This window comes from Rhinatrema bivittatum, chromosome 1, assembly GCF_901001135.1.
Source record: "Rhinatrema bivittatum chromosome 1, aRhiBiv1.1, whole genome shotgun sequence".
Lineage (NCBI taxonomy): Eukaryota > Metazoa > Chordata > Amphibia > Gymnophiona > Rhinatrematidae > Rhinatrema > Rhinatrema bivittatum.
The window spans coordinates 70,883,368-70,906,852 of NC_042615.1; the positions used below are offsets into that span (position 1 = coordinate 70,883,368).

Sequence of the window (23,485 nt, forward strand, 5' to 3'; positions counted from 1 at the left end):
ATGGAAAAAAAAAAAAGTTTCAGTTTGAAGGAGTCCTTTCCTTGAAAAAGCCGAGCGTTACAAAGCAAAGCACGGAAGAAAAGGCAGCGGATCTCCCCTCAATTAGCTCATCGCGCATTCACTCAGTTCTCCCACTCCCGATTTAGCTCCTCCTTCTGCACCACGTGAGGGGGCGGGGCAAGCTCTCTCTGCCCGAGCTTTCTGCCTCTGTGACGTAAAGGACAAGTTCCTGCTCTGCAGGGAGCGAGGTGTGGCCTCGGGCCCGCCAGCCAACCAGCGAAAGGGAACGCTGGAGTAGCGCTGGGCTCGTGAGGTGCTGCGGACGGCTCCTCCTTCCACCCACCCCCGTCCGCAGGGGAATCTAGTAACGGCGGGAAGCCCTTCCCCTCATGGGGCTCAGCCCTACTTGCGGAGAGCGTGCAGGGGCTGGAGGGGCCTGTGTCCTCCCCTCGCCGTGAGGAGCCCCCTTCCCTCCGTCCGGGTAGCATGGCACCCACCCTCCTGCAGAAGCTCTTCCATCGGAGGGGCAGCCTGATGCCTCCCTGCGTCGGCGGCGCCCCCCAGTCCGGGACTGCCTTTAGGTGAGGAGCGGGAGCTGGCTGGGTGCATGATTGGTGGGCGGGGTTTGATCTTTGCAAGATCAGGGGAGGGGACCGGCTGTCTTGCGGGGAGCAGGCTGGGGCTGATTTGTGCTTGCGGGGAGAGGGCAGTGACGTGCTGGTGATTTCTTATCCAGGGGTTCTTCTCTAGCCAGCTGTGCCCCCCTCCCCCCGTGGAGTATACATGGCTTTCAATAGAATGGAACAAGGGGGTTTTAATAGTGCGTTCTACCATATGACTCAGTGTGGTTGAGGTGACAGCTGTCTAGTTCTGGGGTGGGCATGACCGCATTTTGAGAAATAATTGATCTGCATAAAAAATAGTGTTTCTATAGTTTGGGGTTGGTCTTTTTTTTTTTCTTATCGCACTTTGAAAGGAATTCTGCAAAATGGCTTTTGAGAACTAAGGTGGCATTTGGGCACTGCCAGTGAGCTGTTGATAGTATAGGCTTTATGTTCCCCTTTGCGATTTGGATTCTTTGTAGATAATGATACCATTTATTTATTTTATTTATTTATTTAAAAAGCATTTGTTACCTGCTCTTCTACATTTAGAATTGGATAAAATCTTTAAACCTATTTCTTTTTGGGAGGGTAAACAATGGAAAGATTTGACTTAACAACTGAAGATTTAAGTCTTTCAACCCTGATGGGAGTTTGATTCCCCTTAATATTCCTCTAACACATCATCACTGTGAAAATATAAATAATTTCCCTGGAGATTGGTTGATTAATATTTGTAAAAAGTCTTACTTTTTTTTTTTTGTGACCCCTGAAGCAATTTTCTGCAGCAAAAGGCTGGAATAACTGTACTGTCATAGGGGGCTGCTACAAGATCTTCATAACTAAAACTTTTTTGTTTCTTTTCTGTTTAAAACCCCATTCTATAAACTAAATAATTAGCTGGGAAGGTTAACTTTGGCTTTGCAAGCCTGCGATTCTGGGAATATCCTTTGGATATATTCTTGATTTGTTCTCTGCGTTTATTAGTTTTAATTGTTTTTATGACATAATTGCTTTATTATGTATGTATTGAAATTGCTATGTTTTTTAGATGTTAACACCATGTGAACTGTTGTGATGAAACCACGAATGACAGTATACAAAATCTTTTAAATAAATAAATATAAATAAATAGAGCGGTGTACAATATGAAACAAAATACAGACGATAGGAAGGAAAGGCAATGCAAAATTTCAGGGACGGGGGAAGGACAGCAACAGGGAGTGGGATCCGATGTGCCAAGGGAGTAGATTACTAGATAGTATCCCTTGCAGGGGGGCAAGTTGCCGGTAGTCCATTGTCATCTTGGTTCGGGAAAGCTCTCTTGAAGAGGAAAGTTTTTAGGGCTTTTTTGAAGAAAAGCAAGTTTGCTTACCGTAAACAGTGTTTCCGTAGATAGCAGGATGAATTAGCCATGCTGTCATGGAACTGTCCATCAGGGCCCAGGAGGCGGAGCTTTTTAGTAGAAATGGAGCTTTGCTCTGTGCGGCTGCGTGTGCCTTCCTGCGCAGAAAAACAGTCTCTCCTCAGTCTGTGATGTAGCAGATGGTTAAGAACTTGCTGACTATCCAGGGAGGTGGGTGGGTCAGCATGGCTAATTCATCCTGCTATCTACAGAAACACCGTTTACGGTAAGCAAACTTGCTTTTTCCCGTTGATAGCAGGGCTGAATTACCCATGCTGTCATGGGAGTCCTAAGCTCCAGATCATGCTATTATAGTGCTTAGTTTGAAGTCTTTTCTTTTTTCTTTTTTTTTTCTTTTTCTCGTGATCCCAAGCGTGGATAGTCAGTTGCAGCTCAGGAAGAGCTGGACAGAGAGCTGGTTGAAGACATCCATAAGATAGGTAAGAAGGGAGAAGTGGTGATCGTGGGTGACTTTAATATGCCAGATGTAGACTGGAAAATCCCATCTGCAGAAACTAAAAATAGTAGAGCGATAGTGGATGCCATGCAAGTATCTTTGTTCAAACAAATGGTGTTGGAACCCACGAGAGAAGGAGCTATACTCGACTTAGTGCTCACTAATGCAGATAATGTCTCAGATGTCCAGGTGGGCGCCCACCTCAGCAGCAGTGACCATCAAACGGTATGGTTTAATATCAATAAAAGAATAGGGAAAAGAACCACAAAGACCCGAGTTTTACAGTTCAAAAACACAGACTTTGAGGAAATGGGTAAGTACCTGGAGGAAGAACTAAAAGGATGGGAGAACGAGAGAGATGTGGATCAGCAGTGGACCAATCTAAAAGGAGCAATCATCAAGGCAACTGCTCTATATGTTAGAAATGTAAAGAAAAGCAAAAGGAAACTGAAACCTATCTGGTTCTCAAAGGAGGTGGCTGACAAAATTAAAGCTAAAAGAACAGCATTCAAGATATATAAAAGATCCCAAAGGGAGGAGCACAAAGAAGCATATTTGAATCAACTGAGGGAGACAAAGAAATTAATCAAGTTGGCAAAAAGTCAAGCGGAGGAGAGGATTGCCAAGGAGATAAAAAATGGTGACAAAACATTTTTCAGATACATCAGCGAAAAGAGAAAGGTCCAAAGTGGTATAGCAAAATTGAAAGGTGGTAATGATCAATGTGTGGAGAGTGACGAAGAAATGGCAGAAATATTAAACGAATACTTCAGCTCTGTGTTCACTAAAGAAGACCCTGGAGAAGGACCATCTCTACACAACAAGAAACTGGAGGGAAGTGGAATAGATGAAAATCCTTTCACAGTAGAAAATGTGTGGGAAGAGCTAAAGAACCTGAAAGTGGACAAAGCCATGGGGCCTGATGGTATTCATCCAAGGATATTGAGGGAGCTCAGAGATGTTCTGGCGGCTCCACTGTGTGACCTGTTCAATAGATCCCTAGAAACGGGAGTGGTGCCGAGTGATTGGAGAAGAGTGGTGGTGGTCCCGCTTCACAAGAGTGGCAACAGGGAGGAGGCTGGAAACTACAGACCAGTTAGCCTCACTTCGGTGGTGGGAAAAGTAATGGAGTCACTGCTGAAAGAGAGAATAGTGAACAATCTACAGTCCGGAGAATCAATGGACCAGAGGCAACATGGATTCACCAGGGGAAGATCCTGTCAGACAAATCTGATTGACTTTTTTGACTGGGTAACCAAGGAATTGGATCAAGGAAGAGCACTCGATATCATATACTTGGATTTCAGCAAAGCTTTTGATACGGTTCCGCACAGGAGACTGGTGAATAAAACGAGAAGCTTGGGAGTGAGTGCCGATGTGGTGACCTGGATTGCAAATTGGTTGACGGACAGAAGACAATGTGTGATGGTAAATGGAACCTTCTCTGAGGAGAGAGCGGTTATAAGTGGTGTACCGCAAGGATCGGTGTTGGGACCGGTCCTGTTCAATATCTTTGTGAGCGACATTGCGGACGGGATTGAAGGTAAGGTTTGTCTTTTTGCGGATGACACTAAGATCTGCAACAGAGTGGACACGCCGGAAGGAGTGGAGAGAATGAGACGGGATCTAAGGAAACTGGAAGAGTGGTCGAAGACATGGCAGCTGAGATTCAATGCAAAGAAATGCAAAGTCATGCATATGGGGAGTGGAAATCCGAATGAAATGTATTCGATGGGGGGGGGAAGGCTGATGTGCACGGAGCAGGAGAGGGACCTTGGGGTGATAGTATCTAATGATATGAAGTCTGCGAAACAATGCGACAAGGCGATAGCAAAAGCCAGAAGAATGCTGGGATGCATAGAGAGAGGACAGAATGTTGGGAATTATTAGAAAAGGAATGATGAATAAAACGGAAAATGTCATAATGCCTCTGTATCGCTCCATGGTGAGACCGCACCTTGAATACTGTGTACAATTCTGGTCGCCGCATCTCAAAAAAGATATAATTGCGATGGAGAAGGTACAGAGAAGGGCTACCAAAATGATAAGGGGAATGGAACAACTCCCCTATGAGGAAAGACTAAAGAGGTTAGGACTTTTCAGCTTGGAGAAGAGACGACTGAGGGGGGATATGATAGAGGTGTTTAAAATCATGAGAGGTCTAGAACGGGTAGATGTGAATCGGTTATTTACTCTTTCGGATAGTAGAAGGACTAGGGGACACTCCATGAAGTTAGCATGGGGCACATTTAAAACTAATCGGAGAAAGTTCTTTTTTACTCAACGCACAATTAAACTCTGGAATTTGTTGCCAGAGAATTTGGTTTGTGCAGTTAGTATAGCTGTGTTTAAAAAAGGATTGGATAAGTTCTTGGAGGAGAAGTCCATTACCTGCTATTAAGTTCACTTAGAGAATAGCCACTGCCATTAACAATGGTTACATCGAATAGACTTAGTTTTTGGGTACTTGCCAGGTTCTTATGGCCTGGATTGGCCACTGTTGGAAACAGGATGCTGGGCTTGATGGACCCTTGGTCTGACCCAGTATGGCATTTTCTTATGTTCTTATGTTCTTATGTAATATCGAGTAAGAAAAGGGAAGTGATTATTCCCCTGTACAGGTCCTTGGTGAGGCCTCACCTGGAGTACTGTGTTCAGTTCTGGAGACCGTATCTTCAAAAAGACAAAGACAAGATGGAAGCGGTACAGAGAAGGGCGACCAGGAAGGTGGAGGATCTTCATCGGATGACGTACGAGGAGAGATTGAAGAATCTAAATATGTACACCCTGGAGGAGAGGAGGAGCAGAGGTGATATGATACAGACTTTCAGATACTTGAAAGGTTTTAATGATCCAAAGACAACGACAAACCTTTTCCGTAGGAAGAAAATCAGCAGAACCAGGGGTCACGATTTGAAGCTCCAGGGAGGAAGATTCAGAACCAATGTCAGGAAGTATTTCTTCACGGAGATGGTGGTGGATGCCTGGAATGCCCTTCCGGAGGAAGTGGTGAAGACCAGAACTGTGAGGGACTTCAAAGGGGCATGGGATAAACACTGTGGATCCATAAAGTCAAGAGACCGCCAATGTAGAGTGGGTGGCTCACCAGAACGATGGCTACTGCCCGGAGACAATACCCTTATTAAATAAACATACAGATGCTTACTGTGACTCCAACATCGCTCTAAGCTTCAACGGCAAGAGGAAATGTGGAAAAAAGGATTTGCAATCACAAAGAGGGGAGTAGCTGGCTTGTTACGGCGGTTACTACCCCAAACCAAATAAGCCTAATACTTCACTTTCCAAGCATATACAGCATAGTTCTCTGCTTCAACGGCAGGGGAGAAGAAAAGAGGGTTCGCACTCACAAAGCGGGGAGTAGCTGGCTTATTACGGCGGTTACTACCCCAAACCAAATGTGCCTGATACTTCGCTTTCGATGCATATCCAGCATGGCTCTCTGCTTCATGGCATGGGAGAAAGGCTGATATATCAAGCATTTCCAGCATAGCTCTCTGCTTCAACAGCAGGGGAATAAGAAAAGCTGAGGCTTCACGCATATCCAGAATAGCTTCAACTGCAGGGGAGAAGAAAAAAAAAAAAAAAAAAGATTCGCACTCACAAAGCAGGGAGTAGCTGGCTTGATACGGCGGTTACTACCCTAAACCAAAAGGGCCTGATACTTCACTTTCAATGCATAACCAGCATGGCTCTCCGCTTCAACGGCAGGAGAGAAGAAAAACAACCAATAGGGGCTGTATGACATAGTCTGGGTAAAGGGAATAAACATGGGTGTAGCTTGCTTATTGCAGCGGTTACTACCCCTACTACCCCTAACTAATCAAGCTAGGTATTTCACTTGGATGCAGCTCCATCACTGCTCTCTACATTAATGGTGGGGGTGGAAGGGAAATAGAACCAAGAGTTAAGAGAAAAAGATAAGTATGAGAGAAAAAAATGTGTGAAGCTTGCTGGGCAGACTAGATGGGCCATTTGGTCTTCTTCTGCCGTCATTTCTATGTTTCTATGTTTCTATGTATTGTCTGTAAAACCACTTTTCCCAGTTTAGCGTCATCCAATGTCTGTTGGTCTACAGTAATGCGAAGTAAACGTGTGTAATGAAGACCACGTCGCCGCCTTGCAAATGTCTACTGGTGGTACTCGAGAAAGATGAGCGAGTGAGGTGGACATTGCCCTCACTTGCTGTGCATTCGGGCGAGAGGTTAAGGTTAGTTTCCTCTTGTTGTAGCAAAATTGAATGCATTGGGCAATTCAGCTTGATATAATCCGTTTGGCTACTGGGATCCCAGGAGCGTTGGGATTGAAAGAAACAAATAACTGTGACACTGTAGTCTCCGACTGTGTGCAACGTTTATAATACGTCAGCGCCCTTTTGCAGTCCAATGTTCAACAATCTTTCCCTTTGTTCTGATGCGGTTGGGGAAGAACGTTGGCAATGCAATGCGATACGTTAGGGCGATAGCTAAAGCCAGAAGAATGCTGGGCTGTATAGAGAGAGGAATATCTAGTAAGAAAAGGGAAGTGATAATCCCCTTGTACAGGTCCTTGGTGAGGCCTCACCTGGAGTACTGTGTTCAGTTCTGGAGACCGTATCTCAAAGGAGACAAAGGATGGAGCGGTCCAGAGAAGAGTGACCAAAATGGTGGGTGGTCTCCATTGAATGACTTATAAGGAGAGGTTGAAGAACCTGAATATGTATACCCTGGAGGAGAGGAGGAGCAGGGGTGATATGATACAGACCTTCAGATACTTGAAAGGTTTTAAAGATCCATGGTCAACAAACCTTTTCCATTGGAAACAATTTAGTAGAATTAGGGGCCACTATTTGAAACTCCAGGGAGGAAGACTTAGAACCAATGTCAGAAATATTTCTTCACGGAGAGGGTGGTGGGTGCCTGGAATGACCTTCCGGAGGAAGTGGTGAAGACTAAAACCATGAAGGATTTCAAAGGGGCATGGGATAAACACTGTGGATCACTAAAGGCTAGAGGATGGGAAAGAATGAAAAAAAAGCATGGGGTAGTGGGCCAGGGGGTAACCTGCACGGAGCGACATTTACTGCTGTGGGAAGCTTGCTGGGCACACTGGATGGACCATTTGGTCTTTTTCTGCCATCGTTACTATGTTACTGACCTTTCTAGTATAACTCTGAATAACCCTGTACAGTATGTATCTGAAGTAAGTGAGCAATTCTAGGTCTTTTATTTTATTTAAATGTTTGTGAAAGTCACAGTATTTCTTATGAGCGTGAGTGACGGGTATGTCCTTAGTGCGGGGTATTCATCTCAGGGGGTACACTTGGTGAGGTGGGAAGGATCCCAGTGTCTTTAGGATAGTGAAGGGATTCTGATGTCTGTGCAATGCTGCATTTAAAAGTAGGAGAGGGACCCCTTATTTCCCATTTGCCCTGGGCCATGTGCAAGTATAAGAACATAAGAAAATGCCATACTGGGTCAGACCAAGGGTCCATCAAGCCCAGCATCCTGTTTCCAACAGTGGCCAATCCAGGCCATAAGAACCTGACAAGTACCCAAAAACTAAGTCTATTCCATGTTACCATTGCTAATGGCAGTGGCTATTCTCTAAGTGAACTTTATAGCAGTTTAAGGCTGCCCTTGGTGAGTAACTTGGTGTTTATGGCTAACGATGCTCCCCAACCCCCCATTTTGCTAGGAGCAAAGCTTCATATAGAAATGATGGCAGAAAAAGACCAAATGGCTCATCCAGTCTGCCCAGCAAGCTCCCACACTTATTTTCCCATACTTATCTGTTTCACTCACCACCAAGTTCAGGGCCCTTGTTGGTAACTGTTTGATTCGAATTTCCTGCCACCCCCTGCCGTTGATGCAGAGAGTAATGTTGGAGTTGCATCAAAGGTAAATCACAAGGCTTAATGGTTACGGATAGTAACCACCGCATCAAGCAAGTTACCCCGATGCTTGTTTACCCAGACTGCACGTGATCAATGCCTTGTTGGATCTAAATGTAAATCCTCTTTTCCACATTTCCCCCTGCCGTTGAAGCAGAGAGCAACGCTATATATGTATTCAAAGTGAAGTAACAGGCTTAATTGGTTTAGGGTAGTAACCGCCGCAATAAGCAAGCTACCCCACACTTATTTGTTTACCAAGTCTTTGCAGTTCGGTCCTTGTTGGTTGTTGTCTGAATGCAAATCCTCTTTTCCACATTTCCCTTGCCATTTGATGCAGAGAGCAATGTTGGAGTTGCATTAACTGTGTGAAAGCTTATTGAGTAAGGGTAGTAATCACCAGGTAGTAGCCACCTTTCCAGCAAGCCACCCCATGCCTCTTCTCTTCATTCCCATCCTCTAGCCTTTATGAATCCACAGTGTTTATCCCATGCCCCTTTGAATTCCTTCACAGTTTTAGTTTTCACCACTTCATCCGGAAGGGCATTCCAGGCATCCACCACCCTCTCCATGAAGAAATACTTCCTGACATTGGTTCTAAGTCTTCCTCCCTGGAGTTTCAAATTGTGACCCCTAGTTCTACTGATTTTTTTCCAACGGAAAAGGTTTGTTGTTGACCGTGGATCATTAAAACTTTCATGTATCTGAAAGTCTGTATCATATCACCCCTGCTCCTCCTCTCCTCCAGGGTATACATATTTAAGTTCTTCAATTTCTCCTCATAAATCATTTTATGTAGACCCTCCACCTTTTTGGTCACCCTTCTCTGGACTGCCTCCATCCTGTCTCTGTCCCTTTAGAGATATGGTCTCCAGAACTGAACACAGTACTCCAGCTGAGGCCTCATCACTTCCTTTCTCTTACTGGATATTCCTCTCTATGCAGTCCAGCATTCTTCTGGCTTTAGCTATCGCCTTGTCACATTGTTTCACCAACTTCAGATCGTTAGACCGTATCGCCCCAAGGCCTCTCTCCTGCTCTATGCACATCAGCCCTTCACCCCTCATCAAATACAGTTCTTTTGTATTTCCACACCCCATATGCATGACTCTGTACTTCTTGGCATTGAATCTCAGCTAACATATATCTTCAACCACTCATCCAGCTTCCTTAAATCCCGTCTCATTCTTTCTACTCTTTCCGGCATGTCCACTATGTTGCAGATCATAGTATCATCCACCAAAAGACCAGCCTTGCCTTCTATTCCATCCGCAATGTTGCTCACAGAGATATTGAACAGGACTAGTCCCAACTCCGACCCTTGCGGCACTCCGCTTAACACCGCTCTCTCTTCAGAGTAAGTTCCATTTACCATCACACATTGTCTTCTGTCTGTCAACCAGTTTGCAATCCAGGCCACTACTTTGGCACACTCCTAAGCTTCTCATTTTATTCACAAGCCTCCTGTGCTGGACCGTATCAAAAGCTTTACTAAAATCCAAGTAGATGACATCGAGTGCTCTTCCTCGATCCAATTCCCTAGTCACCCAATCAAAAAAGTCAATCAGATTTGTCTGACAGGACCTTCCCCTGGTGAATCCATGCTGCCTCTGGTCCAGCAATTCTTCTGACTGTAGATAGTTCATTATTCTTTCTCTCAGCAATGACTCCATTACTTTTCCCACCACCGAGGTGAGGCTAACCAGCCTGTAGTTTCCAGCCTCCTCTCTGCTCCCACTCTTGTGAAGCGGGACCACCACCGCTCTTCTCCAATCACTCGGCACCACTCCCGTTTCTAGGGATCTATTGAACAGATCACGCAGCGGACCCACCAGCACATCTCTGAGCTCCCTCAGTATCCTGGGATGAACCTCATCAGGCCCCATGGCTTTGTCCACTTTTAGTTTTCCTAGCTCTTCCCACATGTTCTCTTCATTAACAAAGATTTAATGTGGGTTGTGTCTTTTTTCCAGGCCACTATAGGAATAAGCCAAAGACTATATAGAGTGTGAGCTTTTGAAACTACACAGAAGCCAGGTCAGTAAGTGTGAGTGGGCTTCAAATCCGGGGTCTCTCCAGTGGGGAAACTGGTGCCTTTCATGCAAAGCCACAGAGTGGCTTGAACTAAGGCAGCTTCTGATCCCTGTTGGCCCTCCCTCCTGAGGATCTGGATTGGTCCTCGCAGGTCAAGAAGGAGTAACTTGGGAAACCCTAATGGTTCTGGTTCTGGGCCTGCACTGTTTGGAAACAGGAGGTGAAGTTCCATTGCCTTGGGTTGTGCTCTGAACTTGGACAAGAATACTGGTGAAGGAACCTGTTATGATTGGACTGGTGAGTAGTAGATGTTAGAACTGGGTTTAGTGCAGTATTTAAGTGGAAAGATAGCTTCTCCCCCAAAAAGGTGGGGTTAAAGCCGTGGGAGCAGTCCCAAAATCTTTAACGCCTCCTACTATCCCTAGCCTAGAAAAAGTACTTTTGGGGAAAAATATTAGTGATGGGCTGAGATCCCCGTCACTTTTGTATCAACACTGAGATGTGTTGGGGTTTCAACTGAGGATACTGAGAACAGCAGGGGGGAACCTTAGCAACCCTCTGACAAAAACGTAACTACATCAAAGAAAACGAGAGAGGCTGACTTCTGAAATTGATCATGTAGCATAAATAGGACGAGGCGCAAGAACTTGCAGATTAGGGGTAGATCCAAAACAGCAGAGCGTGCCTCTTCTGGGGAGAAAAAAAAAAGGTTTTCTGTTCAGGCTTGAGCTCCCACCATGACCCAAGCTGGGGCCATTAAACTGACAGGAGCTCATAGATAATGAACAAAAGACCAATAGACTTGATTGTTAGCTTTCACAGATTTGAAGACAAATAAACTATTGTGCTAAAGAAAGAAAAAAACACTTAATTAACTTTTTGTCACTCTAGCTAAGCAGAGAGAGCTGAAGAAGGTAACTGCTCTGAAACAAGATAAAATTCAAATAAAGATGGACTTGTTATATGCGCCTGCCTAATAGGTACCACTATGCCACAAATGAACTGTATACACTGAAAATCTTTATGCTCAGGTGATATTATGTCTCTGTAGTCTATCTGTTACTTAAATATATCCCCCTCTAAGGCATCTTCCCAAAGGTGCATGGACAACAGGTCTTCCTCCTGGGCACCCACCACACTTCTGCTGTACTCCTTGCCTGCACAGCCACACCGCTGACAGAAATAGGGCTGTGGAATGGTTGGCACTTTTTTAGCATGCTTATTTTAATGTGGTATTCACTGAACTGCAGTAGATGAATACCTCAATAAAGTACACATTAAAAGGGAAATTAACTGCACCTCTGGAGTACAATTAATTCCAGGCTTATGGCTGCATTAATGCAAATTTGCATGATAAAGTGATCTACATTATTTTGAATTCAGCAGATTTTCCTGATTGGGTTATTTTTAATGAGCTCATTAATATGCACAATTCACGATATTCCTGCAAGTTTCTTTATTATTATTAGCACAAATTTAGTTTACATATGTTAATGTGATATTAATGTGTGCTGACAAAATAGACATGGAGGTGGCCTTATGGTGATTTCCAAGAAATCATTGAACCTCTCCGTAGTCAAATTTACCATTGCATCTCCATTTGAAGTAATTTTGCTTAAGTCACATGATTTCAATTTACGTTTAGTTTACTCGCCACCAGGTCTGTTAGAACATAATTGTTCACCGTTAATCAAATTGCTTGCTAGTAACACCATTGATCTTCAATTTGCATGTTGATATTTTTCCATGAACCGCTGATGCGATGCCTTTCTTGACTCTGAATGCTTTGGGATGGGATCAAATAATCTCTGAACAGACTCATAAGGCAGGCCATACTCCTAGATTTAATTTTAAAAAATAAATCATGTTTCCAATATAGAAATTTCACAGTTGAGTATTCCGTGGTATGAGCACAGATTAATTTAATTCTCACCAAAGAACAGTATATACAATCTCAGCAACAGAATTTTTTTTTTTAAGAAAAATAACGATTTTTAAGAAAAATAATGATGATCTAAAAGCTCTATTGTTGAATTTCAGTAGAATTGATTTTGAAAATATCTCATCCTGTATTGATAATTGGGACAAAATATTATCAAATATAGCTGATAAACTGTCCTATTCGATGTGAGTCATGTAGTGACAAGAAAAATAGTAATGCTTCATGGTATACTAATGAGTTAAAAAAAAAAATTAAACACATCTTATGTAGACACGAAAACAAATGGAGAAAATCACCTTCTGTCCATAATATTGGAACTTATAGAGCTTTATTTAGTAAATATAGAAGAAAAATTTATCAAGCTAAAAATTCGTACTATAATAATAAAATTCATGATTTAAGATTCAATCTGAAGCTATTGTTTTCAACAATTAAGTACTTAACCAAAACACAAGTAATTTTAGCGATTGTAATAAGCCACTTATATCATGCAAGTATAATGATTTTGCCTTGTTCTTTATTTCTAAAATTACCACTTTTCTCAGTAATTTACCATCAACTAATAATTCAATTAGATCTCAGTTGACTCAAAATTTTGCATGGTCACATTTTGAAGTAGAATCAGAATACTTATATTTACAAATTTGAATCCCTTTCAGTGTCCTTTTGATCCCATTCCAACTAGCTCATTGAAAATACTAAATGACATCACTCCAGTGATTACAAAAATAGTTTTTACAGACACTCTAAAATAGTGGTTCTCAACCTTTTTTGTATTGGGACACACCTGGCAGATAATGCTTACAGGCATGATGCATTGAATACTTGACCATCACAGGGCTAAATGTAAATATCCACAGGAACCTGCCCCGTCCCCAAATTATGGATGCAGAGCAGAACTAGCATATTTCAAATACAACTCGTTATATAAAAAAGATATTCTGATTCTCGTGCTATCTCAGTACTAGAAACATAAACTCCCTTACTATGAGGTGCATTGTAAAATACAAAACCTGAAAAGAAAACCCACTCAGCACCTGTGTAGTAAACCTTCCATATTATTACAACACTAATTCCAAGAACTTGAACAGCAATAGCCCTTCCTATGAAAAGGCAGCAGTGCAGCACCAATGCATGTCCTATTGAGAATGAGAAAATGCAACAAAGATTGATACAAATCCCTACTTACTAGTAAAATACCTCATCTTAGTCATACATACAGATCTGACCTTCACCAAATGCAGAATAAAAGACCACAAATTACAAATATGGAGACAGAAACTGGAATGGAAACCTTAAAAAGCCACTCTACATGCAAAGCTGAAGAACTAGAAACAGATACATTTCCTCCTACACTGAGCAAAGTACAAAGGGGCCGATGCAAGACAGTGTGCTCAGCCACGAGCACTGTATAACCCGCAGTCGGTCACGGGATTAGCGCCTATTTAACGCGCGTCCGATGCGGAGTGAATGAGAGAGCGCTCATCACATGCGAATGCACGTGAATGAGCCTATTACTCATTCACTCCGTATGCAAAAAGATAAATGTGCGTCTGAGACACATTTATTGCTCAGATATTAACGCCTTCCTGGAGCAGGCGTTAATAGCTGAGCGCATTGAAAAGAAGTACAGAAAAGCAGAAAAAACTGCTTTTCAGTACTTATTTTATTTTTTTTACTTTAAAAAAGAACTTGGCAGACCGGCGTCGGTCTTCATAACCAGCAGCCGCGGCGGGTCGCGTTAGGAAGGAGGCACTAAGGTTGCGCAAGCGACCCTAGCGCCTCCTTCCTAGCGTGACCCCTAATTTCCATATTGCATGGTGCCCCCCCTTGCGGGCGCCATGCGTGAGTTAAAAAAAAAAAGCGGGTGCTGAAAAATCAGCGCCCGCTCTCAGTGCACATAATTGCATCGGCCCCATAGATAGAAGAAATGCACCTTCCCAAAACTGACATATTATGGCTCTGGCACCTCGTCACTCCCCTTCCGTGCCTCTATCATCCTTCACTTTTCCAAATTATTCCCTATCAATCATCCGCTCACACTGACGTCCCTGCTTAGCATTCCTGACCCCCCACATTCTCTTCCCTGAGCTCCCTCCCTCCCCTGCTTGACTCTCCCTATCCCCTTCATCCCATCTCCCTGCCTTCCCAGTGACCCCCCCCTCCATTTCTCACCCCTTCCTGCTCAGCAGCCCCCACACTCCCTCTCTGTTCCTCCTTCATCTTCCCAGCATCCCCAACCTCCTTTCCCCCACCCTCCACAGGATGAAGAGCTCATCAGCAGCATCACTCCCAGACTCAGCAGGGGAAGATAAAGTTTGTGTCCCATCAGGTACAGAACGGCAGGAGCTGGCAATGTCTCGCTCTGATCTGGGTGGAGGAGAAAACAGCCTCCCCCTTGGCCAGAAAGAAGAGAAGGAAGTGAGAGTCGCCTCCCATCAAGCCCAATGTATGAGAAGTCAACCAACTCCCACCCGGGCTAATAAGGAGGCAGCTACCTGCTGCCCTGCGACACACCTGTCGAGAACCACCGCTCTAAAACACGTTTCTATTAAACCAATTAAAAAACCTAATTGTTCTGATCATAATTCATTTAATAGTTACAGACCAATTTCTTCACTACCATTTATTACTAAAAGTAGTACATTATTAATTGACCAATTATCTAGAAGAGCATCGTATTCTGTACCCTAATCAGTTTGGCTACAGGAGAAATCATAGCACTGAAATTTTATGATCTATAACTAATGTCACCTGGCGTGGCTTTGTTAATGGACAATCTTATATTCTAGTATTACTCGATTTTTATCTGCAGTGTACGACACGGTCGATCATAACATACTACTTTCTCGATTTGGTGAGACTGGTATTAGTAATCTTCCCTTTAAATGGTTCAAATAATTTCTTAGTAATGGAAGTTATCAAGTTCAAATTGATCCCAAATCTAATGTATACTATACAAATTCTGGCGTTCCACAGGATGCTTCTCTGTCCACTACTCTTTTTAACATACTAAATTCCAATATGCAAATTATCTGGTCCAGGTTTAAACTTTAGGATATATGCCGACAATTGCAGTTTTTTATTCCAGTTACTCAATAAGACATACATTGAAGTTACTTCATATGATAGCGATTCAAAAATGAATAGTTCATATAAATAAGATGGTTTCTAAATGTAAGTAAAACTGAAATATTCCTAACTAGGAAATCAATTCCAGATCAACTTCCCATTTTAAATTTGGATCGAGCAGTATTAATGTTTCTGTTGCAGCTCGTCATTTAGGAGTTGTTATTGATACTCAGCTGACAATGAAAATTCTCATTCAAAAGAAATAATCAAGTATGGCTATTACAAGCCACAAGTACTCAAGTGAATGAAGCCACTATTAGAACAAGATGACTTTCGCATAGTGCTTCAAACTTTAATTTTCTCTAAAATTGATTCTTGCAATGCACTATTGATCGGGTTGCCTGCTGCTACTTTAAGAAGAATTACTTCAGAAGACAGCAGCTCATGTACCTAATGACACTGGGGCGGATTTTAAAAGGCGCGCGAATAGCCTACTTTTGTTTGCGCTCCAGGCGCAAACAAAAGTACGCTGGATTTTAGTAGATACGTGCGGAGCCGCGTGTATCTGCTAAAAACCTGGATCGGCACGCGCAAGGCTATCGATTTTGTATAGCCGGCGCGCGCCGAGCCGCGCAGCCTACCCCCATTCCCTCCAAGGCCGCTCCGAAATCGGAGCGGCCTTGGAGGGAATCCTCTAACGCCCTCCCCTCACCTTCCCCTCCCTTCCTCTACCTAACCCACCCCCCCGGCCCTGTCTACACCCCCCCCTTACCTTTCTCCGGGGATTTACGCCTCCCGGAGGGAGAAGTAAATCCCCCCGCGCGAGCGGGCCTCCTGCACGCCGGGCCGCGACCTGGGGGCAGGTACGGAGGGCGTGGCCACGCCCCCGGACCGCCCCGGGCCGTAGCCACGCCCCCGTACCCGCCCCCAAAACGCTGCCGACATGCCCCCGAAACGCTGCGACGACCGGGCCCGCCCCCCACGGAGAACCCCGGGACTTACGCGAGTCCCGGGGCTCTGCGCGCGCCGGGAGGCCTATGTAAAATAGGCTTCCCGGCGAGCAGGGCTCTGAAAATCCGCCCCACTATGAGCACATTACACCTATATTAGTATCACTGCATTGGTTACCAATCCAATATCGTATCCAATATAAGATACTTTCTTTAATCTACAAAATGACACATAGCAAAGATACAAATTGGATTGGTACAGCTTTACATTTACATATACCATCCAGATCTCTTAGATCTTCAGATAAAGGATTTATAAATGTACCTTGACTATGGTCTGCACACTTGAGTGAAATTAATGACAGAGCAATTTCAATAGCTGGCCCTAGACTGGAATACTATGCCTGATGCTTTATAGAAGGCTAAAGATGTAAAAATCTTCAAAAAGGATTTGAAGATCTGGGTGTTTAAATTAGCTTTTCAAACACACAATTTTTTTCATGAAGCTCAGTTAATGTTCTTGAAACTAAAACAGTGTATTTAACATAAATATTGTTATTTCATGATGTATAACTGTTTTGTATTTTTGTATGTTGTGCATACTGTGAATGTTCTTTTATTTTTGTAAACTGTCTTGATCTAAAAATATAGGAAGGATGGTATATAAATACTTGTAAATAGAGCGATTTAGTAAATGGGTCTGTGTGTGTTTCTTTCAAGGATGCACAGAATACAACAGACATCCATTAGCATAATCATTCGGAAGATCACCTAACTTCATTTTAGCTCTCTGTTTCCCATTCTCTTCTCTGCCCCAGAGACCCGCCTAATTCCTGCTGGTCCTCAGAACCCAAAGGCTTAACCCGCAGAGTAAAGATGAAGCTCTAGACCAGTGGTCCCCAAACCTGTCCTGGAGGGCCACCAGCCAGTCGGGTTTTTGGGATATCCACAATGAATATGCATGAGAGAAAATTTGCATGTTATGGAGGCAGTGCATGCAAATTTTCTCTCATGCATATTCATTGAGGATATCCCAAAAACCCGACTGGCTGGTGGCCCTCCAGGACAGGTTTGGGGACCACTGCTCTAGACTGTCCTGCTACAGCTGCAGGCATAGGCCTCAGGGGTCCGCTCTCAAGGCTTTGTCAACTACACCATAGCCCAAAGGGCTCACATACCCGCTACCCTTCACGATCGACAACTACTCCAAAGTTAATGGAGTAGAGCTAGGATGAGCGGAGTTCAGTTTTGAAGCTCAATGTGAGGCTCCATGAAAAGACTTCAGCACAAAGTCTTGCGTGTAGAGTATTGAATCTGTAAGTCCAAAATCTTTTCTTAATCAGGACTTCATGCACATGATCCAAAAGTTGATATTGATTGGAGATTGCCACGATCCACTGGCATAGGATTGTTGGGTTTCCGATACGACAGCTTCTGAGCTGGTACGTGTATGCTTGTTCTCATGTGGATGATAGCATGAGTTGGAAGACATCTGGTGAACAATACTTGGCCTTATGACTGGATACAAAGTTTGTTGCGATACTAGCTAAATTGTAAGTTGAAGACGGATTGCTGTTCTCCTCCATATAAAGCAGCTTCCTCTCCTTGGTACAGTTCACCGGCATTCATATTAAAACTGCAGGGGACATCATATGACTTGACTTCCATCTTATGTTACTCAGGCCTGCAATCAATTTGGTTCAATTACATACTCCATTTATTTATTTATTTATTAAGCTATCTATCTATCGAGTTTTATATACTGTCATTTGGTTTCGCCATCACAACGGTTTACAAAATGATGGTTTACAAGGTTAAGAAAGTTAACAAGGAATCCAAAAAGGTTCAAAAGAAAGTTAAACTCTAAACTTATCCCTACAGCATTTAGTATAAATCATTGATTAGTAAATAGGCCCTTGAGAGTGAGATTTCTGGGATGGGGCAGTTTACAAACAAATGTAAGATATATATATCTACAATGTAAGTAAGATGGTTTTAAAGCTTGATGAGTGACTCTTAGGTTTATTGGGGGGGGGGGGGGGGCAGTTTTCAAATCTTGGTGCATTTTTGCACTCCGCGGGTACATCTACCCGTGAGCTTTGTCCCAGTTCTCTAGGGAAAGTATGAGCGTACATCATTCCCTTTGAAAATTGCTTTGAGGGAAAAATTACCGGCTGATGTATACGCCTGTACTTTTTCCCTTGAAAATTCCATGCAAGGACGATAAGTTTCAAAGCAGATTGTGGACGCACATTGGTGCATGTGCATCGGCCCACTCCCAGGGACGTGGCAGTTTTATAACTTGGGTGCCCATATGCATGCATGTCATATAATAGCCTGAGCGCATGCATATGTGCACCTAATTTTAAGTGGACACGCCCCTAGGCATGCAAAGCCCACGCCCAGGTGGGGAAGCGATGTGGCTGGAGCTGGCATGGGTCATCCCGGATGCCAGTGAAACGCGAGGAGGGATACTCTCTCGCTTTCATCCCCGGCGAGGGGCAAGGGGATGGGGGGGGTCATTGTGCCCCCTGAGGCTGGCAGACTGCTCCCCCGTGCGCACGAGAGGTATTTTATAATGGGTGTGCGCCCACCCATTGCCAGTTCGTCCACCAGTTCGCCTAATTAAGAGCTAGGTCCTCCAAACCCCCCCTGGTTTAATAGCCTGCCCTACCTTCAGTTACACCATACCCTTTAAACCTCCAAAATGGCTTTTTTTTTTTTTTTAAACCACTTACAGCTCCTCCGTAGCAGAAGTAAACTTACGCGGCAGTGGACTGGGGCACGTAAGTCTCTTACACGCACATCTCTTGGCCACGCTCCGCACAGACCATGCCCCTTTTTTTGAAATCAAATGAGCTGTGCATGCAGCGGGAGATACGCGCACAGCGGGGCGGTTTTTTAAAATTTGGTGGGCATGCGCAAGCCAGACTTGTATGCGCGTCTCCTGATTTTGGCGCATGCCGAGCTTTTGAAATTCCCCTTATAGGTTTGAAAATGCCATCTACATATTTTATTCCCCTCCTCTACCCTAAACACCTCCTTTTTTTTTCCTAGCTAAAAGTTATGTGTGGTGGTGATTTCCCTCGTGTACCTTTCTAGCCGGGTAAGGGCTGGATGATTTTCAGACAGCCAGCTTACCCGGGTAAATTGGTTCTGAGAAGTACCCGCTGTAGGAGGCATGGAAGCGACATATGTCTTCCGATTTGATCATCTAAAAAAATAAATAAAAATCCCTTAAAGTACGTTTCATGCTGCCTTTCTGCACAAAAAAATTGCAATACCCAAAAAATCAGTGAAAATGCCACTTGCAGGGCAGGTTTGGCCTTGCTGCACTCGTGTCTCTTGGGTCTGGAGAAGTTGGCTGGTTGCATGGAGCACAGCCTGAAGGGGGGCGGGGGGCGGCTTGGACTGTCTGCTGTGAGCTTTGCAGCTCCTGGTTGCTGTGCTTTGTCGCTGACGGATTTAATGCGAAAAGCAGGAATGCAGGTCAATGCGCACAAAAAAAAAAAAAATGATGTGAGGCATTAACCCTTTTATCGGACTAAGTATATTTTCTGACTTGAAGCAGCAATCGTGATTCTTTACGGGAAAAGCAGAAATAAGTCTGAGGATGATAATAAAAAATGAGAAGACGAACGGAAGGCAAAAAATAGAAAATTTAAAGACTAACGCTCCCGTTTGCAAACCTGGGCTGAGAGAAGCCGAGCAGCCTGCTTCCTGTTTTTCACTGGGCTGAATTTCCTCTTTTCAGGCCTTGGAAGTGAAATTCATTAGTGCCCAAAACAGGTTCTTGGCAGCTCCTCTCGCTCTCATCATCATCGTTTAAATCTGTGGGCTTAAAAGTGAGGAAATAGAAATTTTGCAGCAGATGGAAGAGCAATAGCTTTTCCAGAGAACGCCCACCTATTCTAAATTTCTCCTGCGCTTGGCATGAGCCTGTGGGAGGAGGAAGTTTGCTGCTAGAGGGGGGCGAGGGCTCACATTCCCATTTTTAATGTTGATTTTAAGATTTTTTTTCTTTTAGCTTAGGATGAACATGTGATGTTGGCGGGGTGAGGAGTTGGGGGTGTTGGCTGAAATTGTTGCTCTCGCCCCTGTTTGCACACACCGTGGCATTTTCACCTCAGATTGTACGTAGCCGTCGTGCCCATGACTCTCTCTCTCTCTCTTTTTATTTATTTTTTTGTAATGCAATTTAATTCTTTCTCTCACATAAACACCTGAAGACAAGCTGTAACTGATCAGAGGTCTGGCAGACATAGTGAAGCACCCCAGTTTGCTGCGTAGGTTTTCCGAGGGAGTCGGCATGCTGGAGAGCATCACTGTTTGCTGCCCAACTCAAGGGTGGGTTAGGGCTTGCCTGTGTCACGGACAGCAAAGGGAGTTGCTGAATTTGTTCACGGGGGGGGGGTCCTCAGCGCATCATTTCTCCTCCGGTTGCACTAACCTGATGAAGGGAGCGTGGGCCTTGCAAGCTACTCACGAGTGTATTAAGTCCAAGAAAAATGGTATCGACAATGACTTGTTTGCTGGACCTTTTTTTATTTTTACATATCCAAGCGGGCAAAACAGTGCAACCACGCTACCAGATTCAAAACATAAAAATCTGGGGATTCTACCAGCGCATTAAACAGAAAACACCTTATTGTAATACATCACTAATTATTTTTATTTATTTATTTAGTTTTTACTTAAAAATGGTTTTCAGAGCACTCAAGTGAACAGAACACATATGGGGCAATCAGAAGTTGAGATTTCCATTTTAACACTTTAACCCACAGCCATGCTACTTAAATGTTTTAATAGTTTGCTTGTTAATTGAATGTGTGAAAAATTCTGAATCCTGGGGATAGGTAATTGTGCCAGTGGGTAAAGAAGCTCCAAGCTCAAGATTCAATGAGGGCTTCTTGTGAGCTAAGAAGTCACTGTGAAACCCGTCTTAATGACCCATTTCGGATATGGCTGAATTGAGATTTAGCTTAGCTGTCAGGCAGCATGCTTTCTGCGCCAGCAGCACAGCAGTCGGTGATGTCAGATCTTGACCTCTTGGTTAGACCTGACCATGATTGCCTGCCCCCCTGAATCTGATTCCTTATGCTATTTTGCAAACTTGGCAATTATCAGATAAGATCAGCCTTCTGGTTGGTGCATGTCAGAATTGCACCACTCATCATGCACTGCTCTCTTGAATTTCTGCACCTCAGATGCATTTCTCTAGAAATTTGTTTTTGTTTGCAGTGAATCTTAGCTGCCAAGCAATTGAACATTTCTCAAGCTAAGAAAGCTTACGCCTCATACTGTCTCCTTCAATCGGTGTGTCCATTCTGTTGCAGATCTTAATATCATCTGCAAAAAGACACGAAATGCTGTTCAATATCTCTAACAGAAATATGGAGCAGTACTGGTTTGGAGACTGCTCCCTCAGGCACTCTGATGATAACCACTCTCTCCTTGGAGGGAATGCCATTTGCAGCTACACTCTGTCTCTTGTTCATCCAGTTTCTAATACAGTCAGCCTTGAAGCCCACCCTTAGGTTGCCCCATTTATTTCTGAGCTTCCTATGCGGGACAGTGTCAAAAGCGTTGCTAAAATTCAAGCTTACTACATCCAGCGCTCGCAGAATTAGATAAGGGGTGGTCAACGCAGTCAAAAGAAAGGGATCAGATTTTGCTTGAGATGTCTCCTGGTGAAGCCATGCTGCTTTGAATCCTGCAACCGACTGGCGTTAAGATACGTGGCAATCCTTTACTTTAGTGGGCTATGTGTGGGTTGTTCGTTTTGCTGGTTTCAGGAGAGAATATAAAACAGGCACTGGGGTGTCTTGGTTCCATGAGCTGTATTGCTTCAGTGCGGTGTAGTTGGTGGTTTCCTGTGGATGTTGAAAAGTGTGAGAACATTGTCAGCCCTGTAGTTTAAAGCTTCCCCTCCACAACTGTCCTTCCCTGTATTAATACAGGCAGTCAACAAATACACTTTTACCTGGATACATTCGGCACACCTTCTTTGCCTACTAATTTGTTCATAAAATATTAGCTTATTTTTTTGTTCATTCTCTCAAAATCTTATTAGTAATTTAGTAACTGCAGTACCTGTTGAAGCCAGTAGAGGGTTTAAGTAGGTTAGACATAGGAAGGGGGAGAATTGCTGGATGTTAACCAAATAAAGTTTATAGATGCTTTCTAATTTTCATTGGTGTTGCTGGTATGTTTTGCTTTTGTTTAAAAACTGTGATTTCTCATTGGGTTTGGCTCATCAGAACTGAGATGAACAGCCATACAGTAAGACCCAGAACCTGCAACACCTGTCAGCTTACTGTCTTTGCCCTTAATCTCATCAGGCACCCATTTTATTGTGCATACAAAATAATATTAATAGACATTTTAACCTATCAATGGGGCACTTTTATTATTTGTAAAGTACAGTGGAGTTAATTCGCCCTCACCAATATTTTGGCCTTCAGAAGGTATATTAGCTTACCCAGACGTTGACCAAACTTAGCTTGCACTCTAACCCCGCAGCCCACCCTTTCCCCTCTCCTTTCTGCCTCTCCTTTCTCCCCCATTCTTCACCCCAAGCAAAGACTCCAAAACCCCGCAGCCCACCCTTTCCCCTCTCCTCCTTTCTGCCTCTCCTTTTCTCCCCCATTCTTCACCTAGCAAAGACTCCAAAATATAGTGTTTTTTCCCCTAAGCAATGATGCCTAAATTCTGTTATTAGCTTCCCCTCACCCTCCTTTAAGCCTACCCTACCATTCTCCCTCCCCCCCCTCCCCCCCCCCCCCCCCCACCACACACATCTCCCTGTCACTGCCATCACTGGTCTGGCTCCTACCAGCCCACATGTACATAGTTTCTATTGTTAATTTATTTTCTTCAAATGTTCCTATCAAATTTCTCTCTTTCCTTATCCTTCCTACTGCTGTTCTCTCTCCTCTTTCATTGCTGCTCCCCTTTCCCCATCCCTGTGTATTGTATCTCACTCTCTTGTTATTTTTGTTACAATGTAAACCGGCATGATGTTCTGACGAATGTCAGTATATAAAAATCAATCAGTCAATTAAATAAATAAATAATAAATATAGGAGCTAAATATCAGCCGCTATTTGATATGTTTTCAAACCCAAAAAAAA

The 23,485-nt window shown here is 43.7% G+C and overlaps 1 protein-coding gene across 1 annotated transcript in view; it reads left to right on the forward strand.

The window, feature by feature from the left end:
- Window positions 1-254: 254 nt before the first annotated feature.
- Window positions 255-23,485, forward strand: part of FNIP2 (folliculin interacting protein 2) — a 173,289-nt gene continuing 150,058 nt past the window's right edge. Inside the window, exon 1 of the mRNA XM_029617003.1 lies at window positions 255-581. Within this exon, the coding sequence (XP_029472863.1) occupies window positions 487-581 (95 nt within the window). The 5' untranslated portion in view covers window positions 255-486. The remainder of the gene's footprint in view (window positions 582-23,485) is intronic.